This window comes from Carassius auratus, chromosome 44, assembly GCF_003368295.1.
Source record: "Carassius auratus strain Wakin chromosome 44, ASM336829v1, whole genome shotgun sequence".
Lineage (NCBI taxonomy): Eukaryota > Metazoa > Chordata > Actinopteri > Cypriniformes > Cyprinidae > Carassius > Carassius auratus.
This window is the reverse complement of record NC_039286.1, coordinates 12,769,851-12,787,911: the sequence shown is the minus strand read 5'-3', so window position 1 is coordinate 12,787,911 and position 18,061 is coordinate 12,769,851. Positions and strand designations below refer to the sequence as shown.

The 18,061-nt window shown below is 37.5% G+C and overlaps 1 protein-coding gene across 2 annotated transcripts in view; it reads left to right on the top strand.

The window, feature by feature from the left end:
- The window catches only part of LOC113062565 (serine/threonine-protein phosphatase 6 regulatory ankyrin repeat subunit A-like), a 215,327-nt gene extending 197,719 nt beyond the window's left edge, over nt 1-17,608 (top strand). Inside the window, exons 1-11 of one of the 2 annotated variants that reach the window (XM_026232491.1) lie at nt 7,625-7,645; nt 8,425-8,512; nt 8,602-8,719; nt 8,974-9,184; nt 12,463-12,550; nt 12,735-12,818; nt 12,899-13,044; nt 14,029-14,111; nt 14,744-14,826; nt 14,914-15,005; nt 17,319-17,608. In XM_026232491.1, the coding sequence (XP_026088276.1) occupies nt 8,427-8,512; nt 8,602-8,719; nt 8,974-9,184; nt 12,463-12,550; nt 12,735-12,818; nt 12,899-13,044; nt 14,029-14,111; nt 14,744-14,826; nt 14,914-15,005; nt 17,319-17,608 (1,281 nt within the window). In that variant the 5' untranslated portion in view covers nt 7,625-7,645; nt 8,425-8,426. Of the gene's footprint in view, nt 1-7,624; nt 7,646-8,424; nt 8,513-8,601; nt 8,720-8,973; nt 9,185-12,462; nt 12,551-12,734; nt 12,819-12,898; nt 13,045-14,028; nt 14,112-14,743; nt 14,827-14,913; nt 15,006-17,318 lie in introns of those variants that run through there. The other variant, XM_026232490.1, reaches the window with a different exon arrangement.
- The last annotated feature ends 453 nt before the right edge of the window (nt 17,609-18,061 follow it).

Genomic DNA, 18,061 nt, shown 5'->3' with positions numbered 1-18,061 from the left:
ACCTGGTCATTATTCCTTCCTGGAATAATCCCAGTGGTTTGAGGACTCTTAGCGTCTCCCAAACTGACCTAGAGGACATCAGAGTCCTCTCTTTTGCCTTACAGACCATACATGACCACAAAACTGTGCCATCCCAAGTGCAACCGCATCTCTCTCCAAAATTCCCAGACACTTTATAGGAATCTATTCTCAACTTGGGGAGTCCTGGCCTACAGTTCTCACAAATCAGTACTCCAGATATCTCTGTGTGAGTTTGTTTATGCATCAACCATTCTGCACCCATGTCCTTCTTTTCGTCACCAAACGATAGACTCTGCATAGCACATTGTTGATTGCATATCACACAGCAGAACGGTCGTACTGTTACTTCTATTGCTTTGGCATATGTTCCTTCATAGCCAAGGTACCTTTTCATCTCTGGTTCCAACCATAGAAATGCTCTTGACCCATGCTTACCATGCTCCACCCGGATTAGGCCTTTTTGATTAATAATGGACTTTACTCTCTCCATTATTTATTTCCTTACTAAATCCTTATTACTCTGGATTCCGTTATTTTCTAGTTCTACTGTATTGGACCCTGTTATTGCTTTCACTTTATCAACAGTACCCAACCCCTCAGAGAACTTACCTACTTTGTGCCTTCGTGTTATAATGACTTCATCACCAACATCGAACCTTGTGTTTTTCTTAACCTCCCTTTCTTTCAGGTTCACCGTATTGTACCTGTTGAGGTGTAATAAACACCGATCAATGTTCTGATCCCAGTCACCTAAGGCTTTATTTTTAGCAAACCATTCCTTAACACTTCTAATTGCACGTTCTGCAATTCCATTTGTCTCTGGACGGTAGGCTATGGATTTAACTAGTATTATTCTATTCTCTTTACAGAATTTCTGTACTAGTTTCCCACTTATGTTATGTGCGCCATCTGCTCTCAAACTCTCCATTGGTCCCTGCCACCTAATCCATTCTGTTAAACACTCTACTACCTTTGCTTCGAGCGCTGACCTTAAAGGCCATATCATGGTTTTCTTAGTGTGGTTGTCAATGGCGAGCAGAAAATAGCAGTTCCCTTTTTAGTCTTAGGGCGCAATGGCCCTGCAAAGTCAATGCTAATCTGTTGTGAAGGATACTCCTTTGGTAATTCACTTTCCTCACAACCTTTAGCTGTCATAAACTTCCTGCATATCTGGCATTCTTTCCTCACCTCCCTGTAATGATTCCTCCAATTAGGAATGTTTAGATTTCTTAATCTAAGCTCCACTTGAATCATTTTAACACTGGGATGGTTTAGCTCATTATGCAGTTTCTGAAATAACTCTGTTATTTCTTTTGTCTTAACTCGACCTATAAGTTTATCTGCCTGTCTATTTCCTTCAGCAGACTCATTAGTTTGCTGTGTGTGGCTAACCTGGTGATAAACATGAGCCTTTACTTTCTCTAGTAAATTGGCTATATTTTTCCACTGATCTCTATGTGCCATTGGTTTACCTTTAGCTGTGTGAAAGTCATTAGCTTTCCACTTGTCTAGCTCCAGGTTAATCCCATCTGTAACATATTCTGAATCACATGTCAGGACAATCTCTGTATGACCCAGCTCAACAGCCCTCTGTAGGGCACGTTCAACAGCTATTACTTCTGCTAACTGAGCGGTCCCCTGGATTTCCTCTTTCTGTGATGTGAACAGCTGTCCATTAAATTTAACTAAGTATCCCCACTTAACTTTCCCTCCCCTCTCACTTCCATCAGTGAAATATTTGGGTAAGTGCTTATGGTTCTCATGATACCTAGTAATCTTATCCTTCCTTTTCTGTTTAATTCTCCTCCAATCTAACTGATTATCTCCAAGAATTAAACTCCATTGATCCCACCTATGGCTATTGATGCGAGCCTGATTCATCACTAGATTCCTTTTTAACCTAGCTAGCTCCCCTGCCATAGAGAAAATCACTATTGGTTGTTCCTTTGCTACAGCTTTTAGCTGTAACAGTCTCTTACAAACAGCTGCTAATATTCTCTCAGCACTGTTCTCATCAAATCTTTTCATTGTTGGTTCTTGCTGGTGTGTCAAAAATGCAATAGGATCGCCCCTTCCGTTTTTTGTATTGTTAGAGTAACTTCCTCTTCTTTTCAGCAACCTGAATGTACAGAGAAAAAGTCTCATCTCTTCTTTCTAATGCACCACTATTAAGTGGATATTAATTCATTTTAATCTAGCTTGCTCAATCTGCTCAATCCACTGCCATTTTCCTTTCTTGGTTCCTTGATATAATATTTTAGTATCCTCAGAATATTTAGTTATTAGCTCCCTAATGTAATTCAAGGTATCTAACAGTGATGAAGTTGCTTCCTGTTTCTGGGGGACCTTGCCTGCTGTATTTCTTCTATCTTAGCTCTTGTAATTGTTGTAAAGCTTTTGTATCTTTACCAAGCTTAAACCCTAGGAAATTATCTCATGTTTTCCAATTTCCATTTTCTTCCCACTAGGTTAAGACCTGTCTCTGTTAACATATTAAGTTGTCTTTCTACCTATTTCAGTTACACTCTATTTTGTCTGGGTCAGAGGAGAACTGGTCTCCTGAATGAGCCTGGTTCTCCCAAGGTTTTTTTTTTTTTTTTTCCTCTTATTCTATCATAGAGTTTTGTTCTTGCTGCTGTTGCCTCTGTCTGCTAAATTGGGATTACTTCACTTATAGTTCTATCATTGACTTGATAGCAAATGATTGCACAGATACTGTCATTTTGCATTATTGACACACTGTTTTTCATTAAATGTTGTTCACTTGCGTTGACACAATCTTTTCTTGTTCAAAGCATTATATAAATACAAGTGCCTTGACTTGATCCTGTCTGATTGTCCCACTCCAGGCACCCCACCAACTATAAGCAACCCCCGCAACCACACATCCCATAATCTCTCAAAGCAGAATGTCAGGATAGGTTTTAGGGTTAGTGTTAGTTGAAAGTGTTAGAAGATATTAAGCAGGCAGTCTACTAATACTCCACCAACTGTTGGTTGACATGTGGCTGCAAAGCTACCCACCGCCAGTAGAATGCCCAAAAACAGACTACCGAACAAAGTGTCACCCGCAGTTTAAAGTGCTCTTATTTATCCTTTGTGAATATAAAATGTTAATGTAAACTGTGAGCTGTATTTCTGATATATTATTATTATTTCTTTCAAAATTGCACTATGAAATTGTCTTGGCTTAAAGCCTACATGATCTTTGATTAATCAATATTTTACTTCTTCTACTTTCTCTTTGGCTGGACTTCCTCTTTTTCTACACTGACTTCTGCTATTCTGTCAGCTACCTTTTACCCTGCCTGTCTGTTTCGGGCCTGCTTTTTAGTCTCTCTTCTATAATCTGTTGTCTCTCTTCTGGGCTCAATTTATTCAAATTTTCTGGACTGAAGTAACTACTTTTCTCTCCACTATTTTAATATAAATTTTTTCCTATATTTTCTCCCTCCAAATAATATTTATTTAGGGATAGATCTGTTTCTCCCTTTTCTCCAGTTCCTATCTGGTTTTTGTTCTGGGTGAGGGGAGAATCTACCCTCCACCTCATAACGGTTGTAGGGCTTCTTCTCACGACTTGACCGTCTCGTTGGGCCTTTAGGCCTCTGAGTTTTTACTACTTGATTTTTCTATGTCTATCTGAATTATTTCTGTCTTATTGAATTAGAGCCCTTTCTAATTCTTCAGGGTAGGTCTCTGGACCATAAAGAAAAATCACTTTTGCTCCTATTTCGGGCGTTTCTCTTTACACCTTGAAAATTTGTCTTAGGATCCCCTCTACAACTTTTCTGCAATTTCTTGACAGGCTGTCAATAATCCTAATGTACATCACTTTTCTTCAAAGTGTTCCTGCTCAATTTCCTTTTTATTAGTAGGAATTAACCCCTCAAGAGTCTTAACTAATTTTCTCCCTCCATGCAGGCCAAACTCAGCCAAATTATGTGAGTATACTGACTGCCAGATAATTTCATTCCGTTTACCATATCTGACTAGTTCCCTCACTTTGCCTTTTACGGTGTTATTTTTAATTTTGGCCTCTTTTTTTTTTAAGAATTTAATCTCCTGATATTTTTCCATTAATTCTCAGAGAGTTACTCCGGATTCCATTGCACTATTTCAGTTTGTCTAGGAGTATGTACCTTTTGACCTGGTGCACCTAAATGCAATGCTTCTAGATGTTGATTTAGTGCACTCACTTCAGCTGGCAGCACTATTTCCTCCTCTGACTGATACTGTGACTCAGCTGTCTCTTCTATGAAACGGAGCCTTCTAGGTCTCCTTGTTTCTCTAATTAGTGTAGTTATCATATTTCTATCACTTCTTTGAACTACACTTTCATCCTCTGTCACTTTAAGGACCTACATTAGAATACTATTCCTCAAACTCATAATTCTCTACTGTACTACTTCTGAGTGCTATTCTTTCTGAGCCAAAATAGCTTTTTTAGTGCACTGTGTCAATGTGGTGTCTGTGAGGATTTGCTTAGCATCTCCTCCATTCAGTAATGACTATAAATGACCACATTTTATACCTGGAGCATATTCATCATCCCATTTATTGATTCTATCTAAGGTAGTTTCTCTCTTTCTACCCCTAGCATGTGTGGGTCTATAATATCCCTCACCTAGCCTGAATGTCTCAAAGCTTTTGCCTAGCTTTAGTTTAGGGAAAGGATTTTCTACCCTATCTTTTCCTCCCTTTAACGGTTCTTGTCCGTTTTATTACTGGCCATTTTGGTTCTGAATTTTTCTCTAAAAAATTCTGCCATGGCATTTCCTGGTCTGGGTAAGTTACTAACTCCCTGGTCTGATCTCACCTCTCCTGCAGTCTGGTCTTCATTAACTCTCTGAGTTATTCCCTCTATGACTGTAGGGTCTTGGTGAAAGATCTTTCATAACTTGGGCAAGTTAGTTCTATCCGTTTTTCTTATTAATGCATTTACAAGGGCTGTACCCATTGTGATTTCATTAACTCCAAAAAATCCCCCCTGAGATTATTGGCATAGCCACTGAGTAATAATTATTATCCCTGGCTACTTTGTGTATTTTGTCAGTCAAAGTGTCTAAAGTTAAAATCTGCTGTTAATTCTTCAGCTATATCACTATTTTGACCTTTTCTGTGACCTATTGAGTATATTACAGGTTTTCCATAGGTTCTGCCTGTTTTCTTTAAGACTACATCGTCTTTCTTTATAGGAGTTTTTCTGTGCTCTATTATTTTGTCTGATTTAAACCTGTAATCTTTAGCCTGCCCTTCTTCTAAAGGCACTAGCTACCCCATTTCTGTGCTGGAGATCTTTATTGACTGGATTAATCAAAACAAAAGCATCCTCCTTTAATTTCTAATATCCTTCCTTCAGGATAATTAGATTTCTACCTTTCCCCAAAATAAGTCTTAAACGGTTCTTCACTATCCGACTCAGACTCATCATTTGGGCTTTCAGGCACTTCCGGCTGCAGAGCATTTAGGTCTAGAGCATCTCTATTCCCCTCTTGGTGGGGCATAGAACCGGGGGCTACCGATCCACATTTGGGCACTTCCCCAGTATCTACTCATCCAGATCATCCCAACCTCTTGTTGGAATGTTTCTGGCTTCCCCCCCATATTCATCAAACACTCTAACTTTAGGAGAAACTCTTTCTCCTCTGTTTGAATAAATAAAGGGTGGGATTTCTGCTCCTTCATAAATCCTAAGATTAACCACTGAAGTTAGCATTCTTATCTTATGCCATGGAATTTGATCTGAACCACACCTACACTGTGTAGGATCAATCAATTCCAGCATTTTAACTAAATCATGAGAAACAAGGCTGACCGTCGTCATCCTATCCATGTTTTACTCACTTAGAGTCTTACTTTATCTTCTAGCAAGATCTCTACTCTGGCTTCACTAAGCCTTTTGTCTTCCTATATCAGGTCTATCTATGAGCCTGTGCGCGCATATATAAGACAAAAAAAAACAAGTCCCTCTGGACTACTTTGAGTCTAGCTATATCTCTTAGCAAGATCTCCTTCCTCGCTTCTGGCTACACTGAGCCTTCTGTTTTCTATATTAGGTCTATCTACTAGCCTCCGCGAGCATATAGAAAACAAACAAGTCCCTCTGGACTATTACAATGGTCGTGGTCTGTAAGGACTTTCTAGTGTCAATACATTACGCTTGTTATTATTTTCAAGTCATCCTTTATCCTGTATTCAAGCCCCACACGTTTGGGCGCCATGTTGTGTTAATTTTATCTGACTAAAGAAATATACAGATGTTCTCTCCAAACATCCAGATTTCAAACCAGCAAAGGCAATTTAAACCATTGTTTTTACCTTTGATGTCTTCTCTGTGGCAATGGAGAGTTCTGCACTTCTTCCCACCAGAACCAGATCAGCTCAGTTGAGTCTTTGCCTCTGCAGAGCTTGGCAATACAGAATCAGGAACAAACTAAATAATAACTTTACTCGTAATAAATTACTCAGAGACTTGTTTAAAGGTTTTTACGCATCACCATTGTACATGGCTTCGCTTTATTTTAAACACTAACTCATAAGCAAAATATTAACAAGTAAAAACAAAAGTAAAAGCGTAAGTCTTCACCCCGAGATGCGGCAGGGATGTGTCCAAACCATAACATTATATAGTCCCCAAAAACAATACATCATTTCTTCCGGATGCCTCCTTTTGGTAAAACACATTAACACATCCGCTTGCACGCACACACTAACAGTCAGGTTGCTATGGATACAGGAAGTTAACATTTCCTTTTTTGGCAACCCCTCTTCTGCACACATACATTAAGTAATTGCTGCTCTATCTTCTTTCCATTAAAGCAAATTAATCTTTTCTTTAAGCTGTTACAAAATCTTAAGGCGTAGGCTAAGTAAGTAACTATTGCTACACTGCACAGCATCCTCCTCCCTGTGTTAATCAGATTAAACACATTACAATACATTTTTTTAGAAAGAAAGTCCATCCTGCAACCCAGATTGCAAGATGCATTTCCTTGCACACTCATTGTTATCTTAGCAAAAAGCAAACATACGTGACAGTCTCAACTGGCGTACGTGACAGTCTCAACTGTTGAGCAAATGTTAACATCATACGTTTCTTATTACTGCCCTTTAGAGTTGATGTCTAACAAATCATATATCTCATTGTTACCTTTTAAGGGTTTTCTGGTCTTGCAACAGAGGTTTGCAATCTCAAGGCCTCGATTCATTTGCCAGAGACTGTAACTCTAAATCAACATTAACCAACTCAATACAATTAATGATTTCTCTCATCATTTTTATTATCTTCTTATTCATGCCTTCTTGTCTTCGCACCAGTCGAATTATTCTTCTTATCTTAGAAACGATTTTCTGCTGGTCCGTCGGTTGATCTCCTCTTCTGTTTCTCTCGACGCTTGTCTTTCTTCTTTTGTCGTTTGACCTTTTTGTTCCAGTCTTTCTGGAGGCCTTCAACAAGTAAATCATCCAAATCAATCTTTAATTTACCTGATTCATTATCACAGTTACCCAGTGAGACACGATTGGAAATATTGTGACTAGGTGACCCCATCTCAAAATTGGGAATCTACCAAACAACACACACACACACACACACACAAGAGGAGCGCCATACACTCCGCAGGTCAACACACACACACACACAAGAGGAGCGCCGTACACTCCACAGGTCAACACACACACACACACACACACACGAGGAGCGCCATACACTCCGCAGGTCAACACACACACAAGAGGAGCGCCGTACACTCCACAGGTCAACACACACACACACACAAGAGGAGCACTGAACACACCGCAGGTCAACAACTGTATTCTATGTGAATATAAAGTGAAATGTAATTGTGCAGCTGTATTTTCAGCATCATTCCTCCAGTCTTCAGTGTCACATGATCTTCAGAAATCACTCTAATATGATGATTTACTGCTCAAGAAACATTTCTGATTATCATCAATGTTGATATCTGTCATGCTGCTTCATATTTTTGTGGAAACCGTGATATATTTTATTTTTTCAGGATTCTCTGAATAGAAAGTTCAAAAGAACAGCATTTATTTGAAATATACAGTTAAATTATTAATGTTTTTACTATAAATTTTAGTCAGTTTAATGCATATTAAAGTATTCATTTCAGAAATGAAAAAAAATCTTACTGACCTTAAACTGTTTTGCATGTCAAATGTAACATTTATTTACATATAGATGTCGTGCAAAAATGCTTGATTGCTTTACATGTCAATCATATGGTGTCCTTCTGTCTAAATGGTCAGTTTTTGGTCAGTGCTTGTCTTGCATATCCAGACTTGATGCTACGTGAAGACAGTTACTGTATATGAGATAAGTGAGGTCAGATGAGATGATTTCATTCTGCGTTTGTGCAATTGTGTGTGTGTCTGCAGCCATGAACGGTCACTCTGAGTGTCTGCGTCTGCTCATCCACATCACTGACCAGCAGACGGCCGTCAACATCAGTGATGGGAAGGGACAGTGAGTTTCAGGACTTCTCTATCTCAGATGTATGGTTGAATGATCGTGGGATTGTTCATCTGATTGTGTGTGTGTGTGTGTGTGTTCAGGACTCCTCTGATGTTGGCGGTTCTGGGTGGACACACAGATTGTGTGTATCTTCTGTTGAGTGAAGGAGCCAGTGTGGAGGCCAGAGACAAATGGGGCAGGACGGCCCTCCACCGCGGGGTCAGTCACACACCTTCAACTTTAATTCTGCTTAAAACAAAATACATTGCGTCAAAGCAACTGAACAACATTCATTAGGAAAACAGTGTGTCAGTAATGCAAAATGACAGTTAAAGGCATTTCATCGTTGAATTCAGTGATGTCATCTCTGTTCATTTTAAATAGTGTCTGTGCATTTGAAACATTAATTTAAAGTTATTCAAATTCATCTTAAACTGATAGCATGTTTGTGTGTGTGTGTGTGTGTGTCACAGGCAGTGATGGGTCAGGAGGCCTGTGTGGAGGCTCTGTTGCAGCACGGCTCCGGTCTGCTGGTTCAGGACAGCAGGGGGCGCTCTCCTGTGCACCTGGCGGCTGCCTGTGGTCATGTGGGGGTTCTGAGGGCCCTTCTGAAGACCCAGAAGACCGTCCTCGTCCTCAAGGACAACTGTGGTTATACACCGCTGCACTGGGCCTGTTATAATGGTACATCTGTGACGCTAAACTTACTGCTGTCTGAGAAAATGTATTTGATATACAGTAACACCTCCCTACAGTAGAATACCTGTTTGTAGCAAAAGCTGCTTAAGACATCATCTGTGCAGAGAAGTCGTCTTGTACACTCTTCCTTAATCAGCAGAAAAACTGCCACAAACACATGATTCCTGTCTGAATCTGCTATTAGTTCGATTCTCAGCCCATTTTCACCCATATGATATTATTTTATGCATAATTCTGGTTTCAAGGTTAGAGCTACAGTAAATGCAAACATGAGCCTGATGTTTTCTGCTCCATCTGTTGGTGTTTTACTTCATCCAGACAGCCATAGACAATGACTGATTATGTGGAGTAAAAACTACAAAAAAGTTAAATTATAACGCAGGTATATTATAGTCAGGGGCGGATCTAGAAAAATATTGATGGGGTGGCAAGGAGGAGGCAGGAATTTTTGAGGGGTGGCAACATATGGCAGACGTATATATACTGAATTTAGTCACAGTTATCACAGTTTGATGATAAATATATGTGCACACTACAAAAGGACACAGGCTATCATTTACAAACTTAATCTCATGCAATCAATGTCTTGCATTTGAAACAGTTCATATAAGGAATAAGTGACCATACCCCATAAGCACCACCACACTCACTAATGCATACAGTATGCATCGACATGTCATTAAGAGCGTTATAAAAGGTTCAGTGTTATCAATATGTCAATTTATTATAAGAAACACAAGATTTTAACAGCCAATGACATTTCCAGCTGGGGAGACTCAACTGATTTTCTACTGTTTAGTGTTAATCACCATCTAACTCAACCAGTCAAGAGCTACATTTAGCCTTAGATGTTATATGAATATGGTCCCTGAAGCATAGGTTTTATTAGCTGACAATAATAATAAATAAATAAGCATTATAGGCACAAATACAAATGTACTTTTAGAAATTGTTTTTTGAAAAATATAGTGTTATTGCTTTGGCAAGTTTAAATTAAAACATCTATGAAAGCTTTTTTGATATTCCTTTAAAATAATGTTTTAGTATATCTTTTTTTAAGTATATTTTACTGTGCAATTTCTTACATAATTTCTTTGAGTTAGACCAAACTTTTATTTTTGTGAGTTGTAGACAGAGTTTCTGTGTTTTTTTAATAAACTATTATTATTAGCTATTAGGCCTACTTGACGTATAGCATACTCTACTGTGCAATAGTACTATATTTCTGTTTGAGTTTCAATTTTGGTTACACTTTATTTCGATAGTCCACTTTAGACATTCTACTGACTATAAGTAACTTTGTAGCTACATGTCCACTACATATCAACTAAATGTCAGAAATTTGGAACTAAATGTCAACTAACACTCAGAGTAGACTGTTAGGGTAGGTTTATGGTTAGTGTTAGGGGTAGGTTTAGGCTTAGTATAAGTTGACAGTTAGTTGACAAAGAAAGTGTTAGAAGATATTAAGCAGACAGGCTACTAATACTCTACTAACTGCTAGTTGACATGTAGTTGCAAAGTTACTTACTGCTAGTAGAATGTCTAAAGTGGACTATCAAAATAAAGTGTTACCTCAATTTTATTTTGAAAGGTTGTCGTAAAGACATTGCAGTTTCTGTCAGTCTGTGTATATGATACGAATGAATGACGATAGTTTTATCAGATGAAATGGTGAAATCCTCTCATAGCGCTGACGTGCACATGTGTAGCATACATCATGTGACAATGTAGTGAAGAGCTGAAAACACCACGCGTGCTTCAGTGTGTGTGTGTGTGTGTGTGTGTGTGTGTGTGTGTGTGTGTGTGTGCAGTAGAGCACACATTCCCAGAGACGTGTATAACATCACCTTAAGGGTTCCCATAAGCAGGATTTATTGTTGTGCTCCCCTTCCTAAAATATGATGATAGAAAAAAAACTACCATAGGGGTGAAAAAATTACTTTAATCAAATAAAAAACTAAATGAATAAATTGTATTATTTACAAATTACAATTGTAGCCTCTTGACATTTACCTGTGGCTATAACTTTATTATGACTCTAATGTATTTTATAGCCTCAAGCATTCAGAAATCATGCAAAAGGAAACTAAGCAGTTTTACTATGATAAAACCACGTTTTTTTTTTTTAGTAAGGGTTGTGATATGCACATTTTTGTTGAATAAATTATAAAGCCTGTGTCATCTATAGCAAAAAGGTGGCCAAAAATGAAAGATTTAGTGAATATTTGAATGAAATGTTTGGTCAGTAGCCTAAACAAGGATTTGATTGTCCTGTAAGTGTCACAGCAGCAATTACATGGCATTTGTAATATAACATACATAAATTGTTTATTTTGTATTTGCCTACATTATGTATTTTAACAGTGTTATTATTAACCAATCATTATTGCCTCATTATTTTTTATATAATGCATTTAAGCCATTTTAAAGGTTATTGATGGCTTAGGTCTGTTCTCATAGCAGCAACAACAACAACAAAAATATTACGGTATATTAATACTTTGTAAATTATTAGAGTTTGGGGATCGCGAATCATTTGAGTCAATTCGGGAGTTCGGAGCGGATTCGCGAATCATTTGAGTCAGTTCGGGAGTTCAAAGCGGATTCGCGAATCATTTGAGTCAGTTCGGGAGTTCGTAGCGGGATCGCGAATCATTTGAGTCAGTTATGGGGATCGCGAATCATTTGAATCAATTCGGGAGTTCAAAGCGGGTTCGCGAATCATTTGAATCAGTTCGGGAGTTCGTAGCGGGATCGCGAATCATTTGAGTCAGTTCGGGAGTTCGTAGCGGGATCGCGAATCATTTGAGTCAGTTATGGGGATCGCGAATCATTTGAGTCAGTTATGGGGATCGCGAATCATTTGAATCAATTCGGGAGTTCAAAGCGGGTTCGCGAATCATTTGAGTCAGTTCGGGAGTTCAAAGGGGGTTCGCGAATCATTTGAGTCAGTTTGGAGATCGCAAATCATTTGAATCGGTTCGGGAGTTCGGAGCGGGATCACGAATCACGAAAGATTCGCGCTCGTAAATTTTCTAATTGGCCATAACCTTTAATTCGTTGCTGCCAACTGGGGTGGCAGCAGGGCGGGCAAGGCTTTCTTTTAGGGTGGCATTTGGCAATTAAACTCTGCATCATCAAATAAAGGAATAATATATATTTTTTTAGCATTTTTTTTTTCAAGAGGGCTGTAATAAATGAACATTAGCACATTCCCTTCATGATCTGATGTATTTTCCATGTTGATCTGTTGATCTCAGGTCATGACGCGTGTGTTGAGCTGCTCTTGGAGCACGATGTGTTTCAGAAGCCGGAGGGAAACTCCTTCAGTCCGCTGCACTGCGCCGTGTAAGAAACACCTGCTCACATTGTGCATAACACTCATATTAAATGTATTAAAGCATGACACACTGATAAAATGGTGTAGAAACAGTTAATTAATTATTAATTACATTTAATGTGAAATTTTGAAGCTAGAGTAGTATTAAAACTCCAATAATCATTATATCCGTCTCTCTTGTCTCTGTTTCAGTATTAATGATAATGAGTCTGCGGCTGAGCTGCTCATAGAAACTTTAGGTCCAGTGATTGTAAACGCCACAGACTCACAGAGCAGGTGAAGATCCTCATGGCTCAGATGTTTCAGACCAGCTCTACAGTTTGATGTTGAGGTGATGTGTTCTGTGTGTCCCGCAGGACACCGCTTCACGCTGCGGCGTACACCGATCACGTGGAGTGTGTGCAGCTGCTGCTGGCTCACAACGCTCAGGTCAACGCCATCGACACGCTGGGAAAAACAGCGCTCATGATGGCCGCTGAGAACGGGCAGACTAACACCGTCGGTGAGACACACACGGCTCTCTCAACATACAGCAGAAGCAGATTTCTGCCGTACAAAATGCTAACAGGGAGCAGACAACAGATTAATTACAATCACAGATGCTTGAAATTAACAAATAAAGTTCTATCTATTAATTCAAATACAATAGAAATGTTACAAAGTAACAGAATTAGTTAAATTTTTCAGAAGTAACTTTACACTGCAATACAACATGTTGCCGTTGTGAATAACATTCCCTTACAATGCAGAACAGTATTTTTAACAATTCTATTTAGTTTTCGATTTAATTGTAGTTTTAGTTTTACAAATGTTGTATGCTTTTGTTATTTGCTTTAGTTTTGTTTTAGTTTCAGTAATTTTATGTGCTTTTGTCATTTTTATTAGATTTTTTTTGTGTGTGTGTAATTTTTTTTTTTTACATTTTTAGTAACTTTGTACTTCTGATTTTTTTTATTTCTAATTAGCTAATTTTATATTCCGGTTTTTACAATTATTTTGTGCTTTTGTCATTACAGTTTTTTTATATTCCCATTTAGCTTTATTTTTATTTCAGTTTTTTTTGTTTTAGGTGCTTTTGTCATTTTTATTAATCTTTTCTTAATATCTCTATTAAGCTTTTTCATTTCAGTTTGTTTCAGTAATTTATGTGCATGCTGTTATTTTTATTAGTTTTTCATTTCTATTTAGCTTTATTTTTATTTAATTTCTGCTTCAGTTTTCATGTATTATATTTAATTTTATAATTCATTTATTTAAGCTTTATTTCAGTTATGAAAAATATTTTTTAATAGTTTTCATAGTTAATAAACAACAACAACACCGGGAGACAACATTCAATGTAGAGACCTCTTGTGTTATTGCATGCTGTGGCTTTAAGAGTTTCCTTCATATCTTTGTGTCATTACAGCAGATGTGTTGTTATTGTTATGTGTATGTAATCATGTCAGATCTGATATTAATGTGAGGTGTTGATTGTGTTTGTCAGAGGTGCTGGTGAGCAGTGCTAAAGCTGATTTGACATTACAGGACGCTCACAGAAACACAGCTCTGCATCTGGTCTGCAGTAAGGTAGCAAACACACACTCACACACTGATTTACATCAAACATGACAGTATGACTTCTTCTGTACATCAGTGCAGCCCTGTGGCCAGACAAACTACAAAAACAAGCATGGAAAGAGAGCTCAATTCCTCCTGCTAGTCGTGTATAAAAAATCCTGTCTCAGTTATGGGAGCCAAAATATAAATAAAAAATGTTCACCGATATTATATATTTTTTTCATGCATCTATATATTATTTGAATCTCTGCATTAGGGATCAGCAATATCTCAGTTAGCTCCCTAGTTTAGTAGTCAGGGCACTGATCAGGGAGTAGACCATTTTAGGGCTGTCTCAATTGCGAAATCCTTCCAGTGCACTGGAACATTCAATCCCACAATGCACCACAAAAACTAGATAGCATTGATGCTCTCTATGCTCCCTTACTGGAAATTGTCACATTTCTGAAGCGCTAAACATAAACTTCAGTGGAAGCATACGAGTTAATGTCATTGATATCACTGTCAATAAATACCAGAAAATATTGTGATCTAGTTTAAACTCCATATCACTCATCCCTACTCAGCATCTCTTTGACAGTCTTGTGTGCACTAGTGTTTCCTTCAGGACAAGTCACGTTTGTATTGTTTGTGTGCTGTAGGGACATGAAACCAGTGCCTTGTTAATTCTGGAGAAGGTGATGGACAGAAACCTCATCAACTGCACAAACGCAGCGCTGCAGACGTAAGTCCCGTACCTGCTCGTGTGTTTGTTGTCCTCCTCGTCATCTGAGGATTATAGAGAGCTGCTTCTCTGTGTGTGTTGTCTCAGGCCGCTGCACATCGCTGCTGCTAACGGACTGACGGTGGTCGTACAGGAGCTGCTGGGTAAAGGAGCCAGTGTCCTCGCCGTGGATGAGAACGGTGAGTCTTTAACATCTACATCTATATATTACACTATATGATTACATCAAGAGTGAAACATACACAGAGAACCATATATAAAACTTTGGTAACACTTCATTAAGTTTAACATTAATTTTAATAGTTAACATGAACAATATTTATATAGCATTTATTAATCTTAGTTAATATTAAGTTAAAATTGTACTAGCACATTATTAATTAAAACTTGGTTGTATTGTGTTTGCTAACAGTTGATGTACTGTGAACTTATTAACTTTTTTATTAATTACATTAACAAAGATAAATACATTCTGTACAAAATAAATTGTTCATCGTTATTTTGTTCGTTAATGCATTAACTGTTGTTAACAAATGAGACCTTATTGTGAAGTATTACCAAAGCTTTTAATGACCTATAATCATTTTTAAAATGATTTTAATGATCCATAAGCATTTGTAAAATAATAATAATATAAAACTACAGGTATAATACCAGTACAGTGCATATTTAGCTATGTATATATTTGTCATTCTAACTGATGGAAACTGAGCAAGAGGAGGATCAGGCTTAAAGGCTTATTTTATATTCTATGACTCTATCTGGTGGACAACCAACCGTAGTATTATCTGTCAGCTGAAATGTCTGATAGATTTTAATTTGTTGTCACTCCAATGAGCATTGAAAATTCATGAAACTAAGCATGGCACATTCTCCATTTGTAAAAAGTTTTGAGGAGTTTGAACAATGCACTTTAAAGATAGGATGTTTCTTTTTTTTCTTTTTTTGCTGTTAATTTGATAAATAAACATATCAACACCATTTGAGAGATCCAAAAATTGTTCACAATTTGGTTTCCTTAGTGTTTTGGCATGATGTTGAAAAGGTTTAGTGTTAATCGTAACACTAAGATATTAAGAATCCCTTCTACCATGTTTTGACATTATTCGGGTGAAGTAGGAGGTAAACTGGGTAAAAATTAAAGGCTTATTTAAAAGCATTTTCAAAATGACACACTTCATGCTGCCAGTTGGTGGTTATAACTCATAAGTCACATCTATGAGATCGGCCTTAAACAACGAACAAACTGCTGAAGCTTCATCAAAATCAAAGATGAATGCGAAAGATTAGATACTTCTTGTTTATAGTTTCTTGCTATAAATTTGTTGCCTTACCTTGGCAAACCATTCAAGATATCAAAAATCCCTATGCAATTTAGCATCCCCAATGCCTTGAGATCACGTTGGCAAAGTTTGGTGGAGATCAGATAAAAATCATAGGAGGAGTATTGCAAATTCCACAGCATGTTCTTTTCACAAAACCCTGAATAGCTGACTTCCTGTTGTGTGGCGCGCTGACGGTCAGTATGAACGTTGTTCGGCCTGATGAGATCTAGGTGTCTATGAATCTTGGTGACTGTAGGTCAAACGGTGTGTGGTACAGAGCTAGTTGAAAATGACCTTATTAAAATGTGACCCTCCCATGTGAATCTCTGTCTGGTCCGGCTGGATGCAGATCCAAACATATCAGTTTTCAAGAGTTTTTGAGCATGTTAAGGCCCCCAAAATGTCCCGGAAGTTTAAAACAATAGGCCCCTTCATCCTGTATGGGCTTGAGCCCTTATAAAAAGTATAATAGCATCTCAATAATACTGAATAAAATAACATTGTGAAATACTACTAAAATACTAAATAATGCATTTTTTAGACAATTTTAGCAAGGGTGCATTAAATTGATGAAGAGTTGACAATAAAGCTTTGCCATTGAAGGAATGAATGACATTTTTAAATATATTAAAATAGAAAACAGTTTTGAATTGTAATATTTCACAATGCTGTTTTTACTGCATTTATGATTAAATAAATGCAGCCTTGTGAGCAGAAGAGACTACTTTTAAAATCAATTTAAACCCCTTGTTTTATTTTGTTTTACTTGCCTTAAACCTTTAATGATTTAATAGAAATATTAAAACACAATAATTTTAATAATTTAAACTATGTAATATTTTGATGTATACTTATTTTCTACAGTGCATGTATATTATCACTACATTTAACATTCTATATTTTCATATTAAAAGTACCAAATGTGTGTTATAAATACTGTAAATGCTCATCTAACTTTGACTCAGTTTCTCTAGTTATTTTAGTCTATAAACAAGTGTATATAATATATATATATATATATATATATATATATATATATATATATATATTTTTTTTTTTTTTTTTTTTTTTTTTTTTAGAGAGTCACTGAAGTAACAACAAATGTGAACATAATTATTTCTTTTTTTATACACCTAAACATTGAATTTAATAAATTGTGTTTGCCAGGTTACACTCCAGCTTTGGCTTGTGCTCCGAACAAGGACGTGGCCGACTGTTTGGCGCTGATACTCTCTTCCATGATGCCCATCTCTCCCAGCAGCACCCGCACCATGTCGAGCCTCACCTTTAACACCATCAACCACTACTCAAGCTTATCTAAGACTGTGACCTTTGACCCGTTACCGGTGCTGCGCTCCGAGCATGCCTCCTACTGCAAGTTCAACAGCCTGGGCAGCGAGGACAGCCTCATCATCCCAGATGACGAACTCAATGATTCAGACTCAGAAACATACTGACAACACGCCCCTCAGTGTCTTAACCTAATGCCTCATTGGCTGAAAGGTCACTATATTCTAATTAGGGTCATCCCTTTATGACTGAACAGGAAACAGGAAGAGAAGTGCCACAGAACTGGCTCACACTACAGTCTAGATTGTTTATTCATTACAGCATAAACCTCTGTGAGCCCTCAATCATCTCTAGTAATTATTTACCACCATGTTCATTTTATTGTATTTTATGAGAAGAAATCATCTCATGTTGGCAGCTGTGGGACTGTAATTCTCTGCATTCATGTGAAACGTGAGGAGGCGAAACTAAAGACGTCAGGGACCAAGAGCTGCAGACTTTACTTTTATCCCAGTTTGTGCATGAAGATTTAAATTAGGTTTGCATCATCATGGATTATTTTTTTTTTATAAAAAAAAAAAAAATAGAAGAGCAAAAAAGCCTTGCAGGGTTCAAACTTA